Source organism: Mustela putorius, unplaced genomic scaffold (genome assembly GCF_011764305.1).
Source record: "Mustela putorius furo isolate JIRA1106 unplaced genomic scaffold, ASM1176430v1.1 tig00003962_pilon_pilon_pilon, whole genome shotgun sequence".
Lineage (NCBI taxonomy): Eukaryota > Metazoa > Chordata > Mammalia > Carnivora > Mustelidae > Mustela > Mustela putorius.
In genome coordinates, this window is record NW_025422106.1 from 11275466 (window position 1) to 11288374 (window position 12909).

General features: G+C 37.5%; 1 protein-coding gene across 3 annotated transcripts in view; it reads right to left on the reverse strand.

Moving 5' to 3' along the window:
• Nucleotides 1-653: 653 nt before the first annotated feature.
• Nucleotides 654-12909, reverse strand: part of HSF5 (heat shock transcription factor 5) — a 47741-nt gene continuing 35485 nt past the window's right edge. For all 3 annotated transcript variants that reach the window (XM_045070359.1, XM_013053469.2, XM_045070358.1), the window contains one exon: nt 654-2907. In XM_045070359.1, coding sequence (XP_044926294.1) covers nt 2837-2907 — 71 coding nt within the window. In that variant the 3' untranslated portion in view covers nt 654-2836. The remainder of the gene's footprint in view (nt 2908-12909) is intronic.

Below are 12909 nucleotides of genomic sequence, written 5' to 3' on the forward strand. Positions count from 1 at the left end.
AATATACACACTTAGTTAAAAGAAGGAAAATAAAAATAGATGTGGTTTCCCTCTCTCAAGGAAACTGCATGATCTAGGAATGATGCTAATATGTATTGTGAACCTGGGTCTCCCATGAGATACTCAGGATCAAACCAAACAGCCCTACGTAGTTTATTGCACTGATATATTGTGTTTACTAGGTCACCAGAATTGACAAGCAAGAGAAATTATTCTCTTGCTTATCCTTCAGGGGTTGATATACCACAACTTCCACAGAGATGTCATAAAGATGTCATTACTGTGGTAATGAAATGTTCATCTCACTGACATCAACCACCTAATCTTACCCATGAGAAAGATCATCCTTCAGGATCTATTTCCACATCTGGATTGTCTAAAGTTACTGAAGACTACTCATCCTTTTCCTTAAAAAAAAAAAAAAAACAGGTTTTTTTATAAACATGTCCAAGAAATGTCCATATTCCTAATGGCATTTGAAAGATTCATCTGCTATTCAATTGCAAATGGGAAAAAAAAAAAACCCTGACACTTTTTATTTAAAGTCAGATTCTTTGAAAAACAGAATACATTCTTTTTTAAATTTTGCTAAGATGACTCAGATCTCTACTGATCACCAATAAAACAGTAAAAACAAGCAAGACAAATCCAGTTGAAATACTCACTTTATTGTTGACTGATTGAAATTTATCGTGCTTAAGGTGCTGAAATACTGAGGTCCTAGTCAGAAACCTTGTTCATATGTATCAGACCCTACTGGCTAATTCACACAAAGATTTTATTTTATCTTTTGCCATTTTCCCCAAGTCAGTGATGATAGCTTTAGTTGATAGGTAGCAGGCATGTGAGCAAAGCAGGAGATCCAGCTCCTTGGTCTGTTGTATTCGTATATAAAAAAGTTTGGGAAGCTGATAAAGGTATTTCATTAATTAAGCTTTAAACCACTGAAACCAAATCCATGCCAAGGTTTCTGCTTGACACATGTTCCTCAAAAGATATTATTTCTTTCAACATACAAAAAGCTAAAAAGGCATATTAAGGGAAGGAATGTCTCCTATACAGTTTATCAGCTTCTCAACATGACAGCGAAAAGGCAAAGTTCCTTCATTTGGAAATTGGGTCTCCTCTTCACATACTCTGCCAAAATACATAGTCAGGCCAAAAGATGGAGGAGTCTTGATAATTTGTTCATCTTTTAAACCTTGCTAATAAAGATGAGTAAATGCCCATCACATGGACATCGACTAGTCTAATCAGATGGACCAAACAGGTCACTTTTCAGAATCTACTTTCATATCTAAACTGAGTCACTGCATACCAATACAGAACTCATCCATTTTGGAAAAACTACTATCTCTGTAATGTTTCTATGGTTTGACATCACTGGGAAGGTGCAATGCAATTTAAGAAACAAATTGTTACACCCACGAAGAGTAGCATAGTATTTATGTCATATCACTAAGTGCCTTTTCTTTTTAATTAGTTTCATATTCCTAGGCTTTCCTTTTGTCCCTGCAATTCTTATTAGGACAACTGAAACAGAACCCGATAAGGAAGTTCTAGCCAGTTTAAAAGACTTTAAAATCAGACAGTTTCTTGCTGTCATTGGATGAGCAAGTGAGGGATCAACCACAGAAAGTGGATACCCAAGATACCTCTCCTAAAAACCGGTCCCACAGTCCTACTATTTGAATTTAGAATCCTACAGAGGGGATAAAATAAAAATGTTATGGTCTATCCCACTATCTAAAATTCTCTCAGAAGCTTAAACCAGACATAAAGTATTAAGAACATCAGAGGTATACAGTTTCTGTTAAATGACTACTAATCAGTTTTTCCCAAAATTTGCACACAATATCTCATATAGATGAGAATTTATATGTACTTAATATAAAAAGCTAATGCAAAAAAAGTGTTAAATCTCTTACTGTTTTTGTTCACACATTTCCCCTTCAAAATAAATATCTTACACATGCATCCTTTATCCTTCTATCCTGCAATATTAATAAAAATACAAAGCTTTAAAACTTTAAAATCTACCAGCATTTATAAATATAATAAACAAATACTTTTCTTTAGAAGACACTTAAATAAGTGATATACAACAAAACCTTCTTACCATTTATGATAATGTATCGTTAAAATTAAAGAAAGATATGAAAATAGAAGAATGCTCCCATTAATATAAAAGAATCAGGGGCTGTTAAGTGTGATGGATGGTCCAAGTCGCCTTGCTTTTGAAACAGAATGCTGGGTTAGGAAGTAAGAGCATTTCCTGGTTAATCACTTAGAAAATTAGCTCTTTCTCAGAGTTTCTTCCCTGGAATTCCTGACCCATTTAGACCTATGATCTTGGTGACCTCACATGCCTTTGTTTCTCACACAATCTTCTCTAGAAGGATCACACTGTGACTTGAAACAGATAGACTGAGCTCCCCACTGGCGTTGTGCTGACTACAGTTTGAGAACGGCAAGATAGCAAAGCAGCACACACACAGATGATTCTCCAGCACAGAGATGCGGCAGCTTTTAGATGCTTCTGGACTGTAACAGAAGGCCAGGACTTTTCATTTGAAAGGGATCTGGGCAGCAAAAAGAAAAAAAAAAAAAAAAAAAGGCTGCTTGATGTTTAGTAGTTTGTCAAGGTAAATAATCTGAAACAGCTGTAGTAAATACCAAAGTTCCAATTCTCAATTAACAAAATTCTCAATTAACAAAACAAAAATACTTTTTTTTTTCCTTAACAGAACTGAAAAAATCCCAACAGTGTGTCATGTGCAAGGCTAGTCTGCCTCCAGCTAAGCTAGTGCACAATGTCACATTTGTCATCCGTTCCTCACTCTTTTAATTCTTCCTCCTTTGGAAAGTGCTCCTGCTTGCAGGCCACGTCCACCAGCAGATGAAGATCTAGAAAGAAAGAAGGTTTGTTTACTCACTCTTAGCCTCTTGGATTGTAGAGCTCGACAGGTAAGTCTTCAGACAAGAAGAACAAGTTGCTCATGTTTAAATGTAGAATTGGATCTAAAATTATACTATCTCATCAGATTCTCAATTTTCGGTCATTCCTTATACCTCTAGAGCACACAGACGCAGCCCAGTTGTTAACCCAATGAGACCAACAAAGTGTACAGTTTATATCTTTTCAGTGATGTAGCTGCCTCTTTTCATTTCAACTGCCTTTTAAGTGAAAAATTAAGGAAAGGTGTCAAAGGGATCAAAGTGAAATATACACACACACAAAAATTCATTTCTTTGATATTATAACAATGAGTGGGTGGGTGGCTTGTGGGAATATGAAAAAGTCGTGTCTTCAGAAATACAGTGTTAAAATAAGTAATCACTATTTTTCCAAAGTTGATTGACTCCATAAAATTTCCACTTACTGACAACACAGCTGCTCTCTTGTAGAAAAACCCATCTGAATTCTCTGTAAAAAAGAAACATACCCTTCATGGAAGTAAGAGACAAAGAGAGTTGGTTCACCAAGAATGGAAAGAACTAAGGGCGCCTAGGTGGCGCACTCGGTTAAGCACCCAACTCTTATTTTGGCTCAGGTTGTGATCTCTGGGTTGCTACCTCAGGGCCCCACCTCTGACTCTAAGCTCAGTGCAGTCTGCTTGGGTTTCTCTCTCCCTCTCCCGTTGCCCCATCCCTCCTAAAATAAATAAACAAATCTTAAAAAAAAAAAAAAAAAAAGGAAAGAACTAAAAAGTGAACTCTTAGCTCACGTAGTAGATTTTGTAAGACAAAAAACTAAGATCATGTATAGAAGTAGAGCTAACGTACCTGAATAACACAGGCAGAAGTAAAAAGACCCTAATGTGGCTTCAGACCCAAGCTAATTAGTTTGCAGCTTCTAGAGCAACATACACACTTCTGGTTTATAACTTCTAGACCAGGGAACCCCTTTCAGGTTTGTTTTGAAGCTTAAATATTGCTGTAGTAGCCCTTCGGAATTAAACTAAACTATAAAGCATGATTTCTTGATTTAATTCTAGATACAGACTTTTATCATTATATTTCTAGAACACAGCTTTTGTGGAATTGACCAACAGAGTAGGCAAGAGACCTAATTCGATAAAATAATTCTACTATTGTATTTGAGAGAATCCAGAAAGCATAAAGAATAGTAACTACTTTTACCATATTTTGTAAAAGGAAAACCAGTCACTAGGGGCAGGTGAACTCATCTGGTGAACAACACTACAACCTATCCATAAAGAACAAGTGATCTGGGGCACCTGTTCCCTTGTTGAACAGGTTAAGCATCTGCCTTTGGCTCAGGTTATGATCCCAGGGTCCTAGAATCGAGCCCCACATTGGGCTCCCTGCTCAGCAGGAAGTCTGCTGGTCCCCCTCTACTCCCCACCCCTGCTTTCTCTCACTGCCTTTCTCTTTCTCAAATAAATAAACAAAATTTAAAAAAAAAAAAAAAAGAGCAAGCAATTTACCCAGATGAGCGTCTCACTTATCACTTAAAATTCAGTTCTTGTGCATCCATGATCATAACAACATTATTCACAATAACCAAAAGATGGAAACAGTCCAAATGTCCAAGGACAGATGAGTGGATAAACAAAATGTGGTATATACATACAGTGGAGTATTAATTAGCCTTAAAAAATCAGGAAATTCGGGCGCCTGGGTGGCTCAGTGGGTTAAGCCTCTGCCTTCAGCTCAGGTCAAGATCTTAGGGTCTGGGATCGGGGCCCGCATCGGGCTCTCTGCTCAGTGGGGAGCCTGTTTCCCCCTCTCTCTCTGCCTGCCTCTCTGCCTACTTGTGACCTCTCTCTCTCTTTCTCTCTCTCTCAAATAAATAAATAAAATCTTTTAAAAAATAAAAAAAAATTAAAAAATCAGGAAATTCTGACACATGCTAAAACACAGCTGAGTCTTGAAGATATTACGCTAATTCAAATAAGTCAGTCACAAAAAGACAAATACTGTGTAATTCCACTGTACGAGTACCCAGAGCAGTCAAATTTGTAGAGACAAAAAGTGGCATGGTGGCTGCCACGGGCTATAGGCTATTATGGGAGTTACTGAATGGACACAGTTTCAGTTTAAGAAGATGATAAAAGCTCTGGAGATGGATGGTGGTGATGGTAGAGAACAACAGGAATGTGCTTCATGCCACTTAAGTGTACAAAATGTTTAACATGCTAAATTTCATGTTATGTATATTTTACCATAAAAGAGTGCTCCTTTTCAGTCTATATAACAATAAAAATCAGTCTCATATTTATAGAACATATTTTTTTCAAATAGTTAAAGTACATTATTATCACGTCACTTAATTGATCCTGAGGAGTAAACTGCTACCAGAAGCAAGAAACTCTACTCTAAGCCAAATGGTTAATAAGTAAAGCCAGTGGTTTCTCAACCTTGTGGCACACTGGAATCACCTAGGGATCTTTTTAAAAATACTGATGCTTCTGGTTCCTACTGCAACATTCTGCTTTTAATTGGTGTGGAGTGCTACCTAGGCATCAGGATTTCTAAAAGCTGCCCCAAAGATGAAGGATAATACCTAACGATGAACATTCTCTAAACACCTCAGCTCCGTGTCAGAAGAAAGACAGGCCATATATAAAGAACAAATTTAAGGTAAATGCTAGTAAAGCCACTGGGCACCTGGGTGGCAAGTCATTAAGTGTCTGCCTTCAGCTCTGGTCATGATCTCAGGGTCCTGGGATCAAGCCCCTCATCAGGCTCTCTTCTCGGCAGGAAGCCTGCTTCTCCCTCTCCCTCTGCTTGCCTCTCTGCCTACTTGTGATTTCTCTCTCTCTGTGTCAAATAAATAAATAAAATTTTTTAAAAAATAAAAGGTTAGTAAAGCCACTACAGATTTCACATGGGGAGGCAGACTGAAGAACAGCAGCAAAAAAACCTTTGTGGTTTTTTTTTAAGATTTTATCATATTGGTAAGTTCAAATCATGGACAAGAACACATCACAGACAGGCATACTTGAAAAAGCAGTAGCCCAGGGGCACCTGGGTGGCTCAGTTGGTTAAGCATCTGCCTTCCACTCAGGTCATGATCCCAGGGTCCTGGGATTCAGCCCTGCATCAGGCTCTCTGCTCAGTGGGGAGCCTGCTTCTCCCTCTCCCTCTGCCTACTGCTCTGCTTACTTGTGCTCTATCTCTCAAATATATAATATATAAGTAAAATCTTTAAAAAAACCAACAACAACAACAACACACACACACACACACACACACACACACACACTAGCCTAGGTGGCTGTGTAACAGCCTCAGAATGAGTTATATAAATGAATGTGTACAACAAACTCTCTTACCCTTCATGACTGGCTTTAAATTAGCATTTGGCACGTGGCTTCCAATAACGGGCATCAAAACATAGTAGTTTTATCAAAGTGAGCTTCCTTCATTAACAAAGCAGCTGGTTAAGGAGTTAAGAGTATAGAGACCAATAAAAATACAAAAAGACATAGACTAGCTGGGTGATACTAGACGTTTATATGACTTCATTTAGAAAGAGAAGCTTGCGTACTCATCCAAGAAGGTAAGTATTTGGGGATTACAGTAGCTCAGTTGGTTTGAGAGCTGAAAGGCCTTGAGGGAGAAGAGCATTGCATCTACTTGTTTGGGAATGTTAATCCCTACTGAGAGCACCCTCTAGGGTTTGGGGATTATTGTCTTAATGGAGTCTCATCCATAATCCAACAGCTACAAAATGGTAAGTCCTTTCTTTAGGAATGGATAGAACTTTGCTTATAAACATTCACTTTCCCTTAACCAGAAAGTAAATACCCCATCAAAACAGAAATGAGTATAGATTTTTACCATAAGATCAATATTTGGGTATATCCAGTTTAGGGTGATAGCATTACAGAAATTGGAGGAGCATGACTGAGCATTTCCTTAAGTTAATATGTGCTCAAAAAGCCTACACACAGCATGGCAATGATTGTGATTGACAATCTCTTTCTAACAAAACACACATCTATTAAAATCAATATAATCTGGATATTTAATCAACTTGAAGTCTCTTATTTGAAAGAAATTCTAAGAAAGCTTGAAGTGTGAGAAGATGCTTCTACTTAAGTCAGGCAGACGCACCACATTTTCAAAATAATTCAGTTACAGAAGGGCACTGAGAAGTTCTGGAATATAGGATGCCCTATTCAATGAGATATTGAACAATATAATGATAGTCCAACAGATAATGTTAGAATCATAGTATTTCAGAATTTGGAGGGAAAGGAGAAGCGATTTCATGAAATTTCTTTGTTTTTATCATAAATAATACATTGGGGGAAGTTGAAACCCTATTGAGGGGAGATACTCATAATAATAATGATAGTTGAAATTGAAGTGATACTTTAGGAATTTCACATTTAGTTCCTGTTATTATTACTTTAATCTTGGAGTTTAGTATCAAAATTTAAAACATTTGGTCATCTCTGAGAACTAAACTAAACATTAGTCAATTTTGAGCCCTCCTCAAAAGTACCTCCTTATCTCTTAAGGGCTTCTCTGGTCATCAAGGATCAGAAGCTAACAACGACTTTCTAATATAGATTTCAATAGACTGAATGTTTATCTCCCTGAAATTCATAGGTTGAAACCTAACCCCAATGTGGTGGTGTTAGAAAGCTGCAATTTCTGGAGGTCACTAGGTCATGAGAGTGGAACTTTATGAATGATATCAGTGCCCTTGTAAAAGAGATCCCAGAGAACTCCCTCATCCCTTCTGCCATATGAGAGATAGCAGGAAGATGGCCATCTATGAACCAGAGGGCATGTTCTCACCAGACATTGAATTTACTGTGCCTTGATCTGAGGCTTCTCAGCCTCCAGAACTGTGAGAAATAAATTTCTGTTATTTATAAGCTAGCCACTCTATAGTGTTTCTGTTATAGCAACCTGAGTAGAAGAAGATAGAGTAGGCCAACTTTTTCTGTAAAGAACCAGATAATATATTAATATCTTAAGCTTTGGGGGCTATATGGTCTCAATTACAATTATCTGACTGTGCTGGTCTAGTGTAAAAGAAGTCACAGACAAAACATAAATGAATGGGTGTGGCTGTGTGTTCCAACTAAACTTTTTTTATTATAGACACTGAAACTGGAATTTCATATCATTTTTATGTGACATGAAATATTCTTCTTTTTATTTTCCTCCAGCTATGCTTAGCTTGCAGGCCATATAAAAACAGGCAGTGTGCCAGATTTGGTTCACAGGTCACAGTTTACTGACTTGTAGCACTCACTAGGGGCATAATTGAGATAGTTAACCAAAACAGAATATTTCATCAAATAGAATATTGTTATAATAGTTGTAAAAAAAAGTTATCTTTTCTTTCTTCAAAGAAAATATACAAATGGCCAAAAAGCATGTGAAGAGATGTTCAACATCACTAATCATTAGGGAAATGTAATCAAAACCACAATGAGTAAAATAAAGATTGCTAGGATTGCTAGGATGGCTATAACAATAATAATAATAGGAAAATAATAAGTGTTAATGAGGATATGGAAAAACAGGAACCCTTGTACATTGCTGTAGGGAATGTAAAATGGTGCAGCTCTTAGGGAAAATAGTTTGGCCAATAGTTAAATGCAGAATTACGATATGATCCAGCAATTCCACTCCTATGTGTATACCCAAAAGAGTTGTAAACAAATACTCAAATACATGTACACATATGTTCACAGCAGCACTATTCACAATAGCCAAAAGGTAGAAACAGCTCAAATGTTCATCAGCAGATGAATGGATAAATGAATTGTGGTATATACATACAATGTACTATTATTTCACCATAAAAAGAAAATTCTGATACAAATGCTACAATGTGGATGAACCTTGAAAACTTTATGCTAAGTGAAATAAGTCAGACACAAAAAGTCACATATTACATGAATTCACTTATATGAAATATCCCAGAAGAGATAGATCTATAGAGACAGAACACAGACTGGTAGCTGCCAAGGGAATGAAGGAAGAGGCAATAAAAATAACTGCTTAATGAATATGAGGTTTTCTTTTGGATTGATGAAAATGTTTGGGAACTAGATAGAGGTACAGGTTGCACAACACTGTGAATATACTGTCACTGAGTTTTGCACTTCAAAATGGTTAATTTTACGTTTTGTGAATTTTATCTAAAAATGTGTATTTTCCTATTAATGTGAAATGACCAAATTTCCCTGCCAGAGAAAGCAGAAAATGGCTACAAAAAGTAAAATTCACAGCCAAACATACCTGACTTTTAAATGTCAGAACATTAGCGAAATAAGTCAATCAGAAAAAGACAATTATCATATGATCTCCCTGATTTGAGGAAGTTGAGAGGCAACGTGGGTTTTTGGGGGGTAGGAAAGGAATAAATGAAACAAGATGGGATCAGGAGGGAGACAAACCATAAGAGACCCTTAATCTCACAAAACAAACTGAGGGTTGCTGTGGGGAGGAGGCTAGAGAGAGGTATGTGCTATGGTGAGTGCTGTAAAGTGTGTGAACCTGGCGATTCACAGACCTGTACCCCTGGGGCTAATAATACATTATATGTTAATTAAAAAATAAAAAATTATTTAAAAATTTAAAAATGTAAAAAAAATTTTTAAAAGTCAGTGCATAATTGCAAGATATGAAATGGCATCTTAGTAAAACATTTCCAGTTCTTGGTTCCAGAAGAATAAAACTGTGGGGGACACTACTCATGTGTCCCTATCACACTAGCATTATACCAAGCCCAAGGCAATTGTTCAGTATTTGTTAAAAGAAACCTGAGGGGTGGTTTGACTCCTTACATGTACTTAATGCCACTGAACTATATGCTTAAAAATGGTTAAGATGCGGTGCCTGAGAGGCTCAGTTGTTAAGCGTCTGCCTTCAGCTCAGGTCATGATCCCCGTGGTCCTGGGATGGAGCCCTGCATCGGGTTTCCTGCTCAGTGGGAAGCCGGCTTCTCCCTCTCCTGCTCCCACTTGTGTTCCCTCTCTCGCTGTCTCTCTGTCAAATAAACAAGTACAATCTTTTTTTTAAAAAATGGTTAAGATGGTAATAAGTAGCTTATATCTATTTTACCACCATTTTTTTTAATATTGCTTTTTTTCCAAGCATTTTTTTTTTTAAATAGATCAGTTAAGAGTGGGGAAAAAAGCAATTCATTCGCTCAACAAACACTGAGTGCCACAGCTAACCTCTCGATGCTGAGGATATAGCAATGAACAAAACAAATCCTTGCCCTCATGGAGCTAACCATCAAGAGGTATGAAAAATAATCAATAGAAGATGTCAAGTAGTGATAAGTCCTACCAAAGAAAAACAAAAAGGGATAAAGAATAGAGATTGAGGGAGGGCAGGACATGGGGAATAGGATGCTATTTCAAAGAACACAGTCAGGAAGATTTCTATGATGAGCTGGCATTTGAGTGGAGAACTGAATGAGATAAAGGAGCAAGCCGTGTAAATATCCAGGTGAACAGCAAGTGTGAAGGCAAGAATGTGCATGGTTTGCTCAAAGACTAGTGAAGAGATTGTTGTCGCTAGAACAGATGAGCAGGACCAAAGTGGTAGAAGATGAAGTCAGCACAGTTGCCAAGAGCCAAATCATTCAGCATCTTGCAGACCATAATAAGGATTTTTAGATTTTATTCTAAATGTGATGGAGAACCACTGGAAAAAGTTAAACAAGGAAATAATTAACATTTTAAAAAGGATGACTCTATTGTGTGAAGGAAAGGTTTTAGGGGCCAACAACAGAGCAGGAAGACTGGTTAAGAAGCTACTGCAATCATTGAGGCAAGAGATGGTAGTGCTCAGACCGTGGTGAGAGTATGCGAGGGTGATGAGAAATGGTCGGATTCCGGGTCTCCACTGATATTAAGCTGTTAGAATTTGCTAATGCGTAGGATGTGAGAGAATAAAGTCAAGATTTTTGGCTGACTAGAAGTGACTAGAAGTATTATTTCCTAAAATAAGCAAAATTGGGGAAAGGATGGAATATTCTAAGTTTGGAACACCTATGGCATATCCAATCAAAAATGTAGCATAGGCAATAAGGTATGCAAGTCTGGAGTTCAGAGAAGATTGAGGCTTATGATATAAATTTAGGAGTCATCACTATAAAGATGATAATAAAAGCAATGAGACTGTTTGGGATTACCTAGGAACTGAAAGAGAAGAAAAGAGGTCCAAGAATTGAGCTCTGGGACTCATCCAGTCAGGAAAAATAAAGAAGATTCAGTAAAAGAAACTAGGGAGTGACTAGTACAGGTTCAGGTGAAGGAAAACCAGGAACAGGTGATACCGCAGAGGCCGAGCGAAGGAAGTACTTCAGGAAGTGTGAAGTGGTGGGTTCAAATGCCGCAGGGGTCCAGGAAAGTGGGGACTGAGAACCGGGCAACTTCACAGTCAATGTAAACCTTGACAAGAGCAGTTTCAACTGAGTAACAGGAATGAAAACCTGGGTGAGGAAAGGATATGTTTAAGGAGCTTCTCTCTAAGGGAAACACAAAAACGGAGTAAAAGCTGGATGGAGATATGAATGAAGGAAAGGTGAAATAATTTCTTTTTATCATAGAACTTACCATGGCATGTCTGTATGCTGATGGGAATTACTTTGCATAAAAGGTAAAAAGTGATTATTGAAGAGTAAAGGGGGATGGCTGTAAGTGCTAGGTCCATAAGTACATGGGATTCTGTACACGAATGGAAGGACAGGCCCTCTTCCATGGTAACGAGGGGAAAGGCAGACCGTAGCACTACAACAGGAGGTAGACTGATAGATTTGTTGGTGGGAAAATATGAAAGTTCTCTTGTATCGGCTTCCATTTTCTCAGTAAGAAACAAGGTTACAGCTGGGAATGAAAAGAGGAGGGTGTTGGAAGTGAGAGCAGAGACATAGTAGATGATATGGCTTTGGAAAATGGAGAGTATACTATGGAAAAACAGGATGCTGGCAACACTGGGAACCCACATGAATTTGAAGTGACACCAGTCATTTGAAAAGTACTTAACAGTAATAAACACAATGATAGGATTATGAAAATGATAATTATTGCTAAAATTCCATTGCTACCATGTACTGACTAGTTACTATGTACCAGGCACTATACCAGGCTGGTTATGTTTTACATTATCATTATCTTCATTTTATAGGTGATGTAACTGAGGCTCAGTAAGGCAAATATGTCCAAGATTACCACGGTAAATGCTTCCAGATTTTAATTTAGAATTTTTATTTAGGAGTGCCTGGTGGCTCAGTCAATTAAATGTCTGCCTGCGGCTCAGGTCATGAACCCAGGGTCCTGGGATGGAGCCTTGCACCAGCCTCCCTGCTCAGCAGGGAGTCTGCTTTTCCCTTTCCCTCTGCCCCTCCCCCTCACTCATGCTCTCTCTCAAAATAAATAATAAATTTTAAAAAATTTAAACAATTTTTATTTAATTTAGGTTTTAATTTTAATACAGGTTTTTCTAAAACCAAAAGCCTTCTTCCTGTCAACTATGCCATACTGCCTTGAGTAAATAGTATATAACTCTTACACGGACTTTGATTAAGGTCTTCTAATCCCACAGAACCCTATATACAGCCATGTATACAGCTATTTCATGGACCATTAGGTTAACTTCTATCAAAGTAGAACAATTTTATACTTCATGAATTGTATTTATGTATGCATTCTCATTACAAAAGCTAACTTTTTAGCGAAGAGGTTCTAGTTTAAATATAAGTTATTTTACTCCTTGCCCCTAATAAAATGGAAATGTGATCAGATGTCCTAATAATGCCAGTATGTCACAACTCTTCTGTTTCCCAGCAGGAAGCCAAGGTCAATTAAGACTCAGCTGTCAACACCACTGACCAAAGGATAAGATTTTACTTAGGGGGGAAAAAAAACCAACATGAAGAGTTAATAAAGATAATTAATG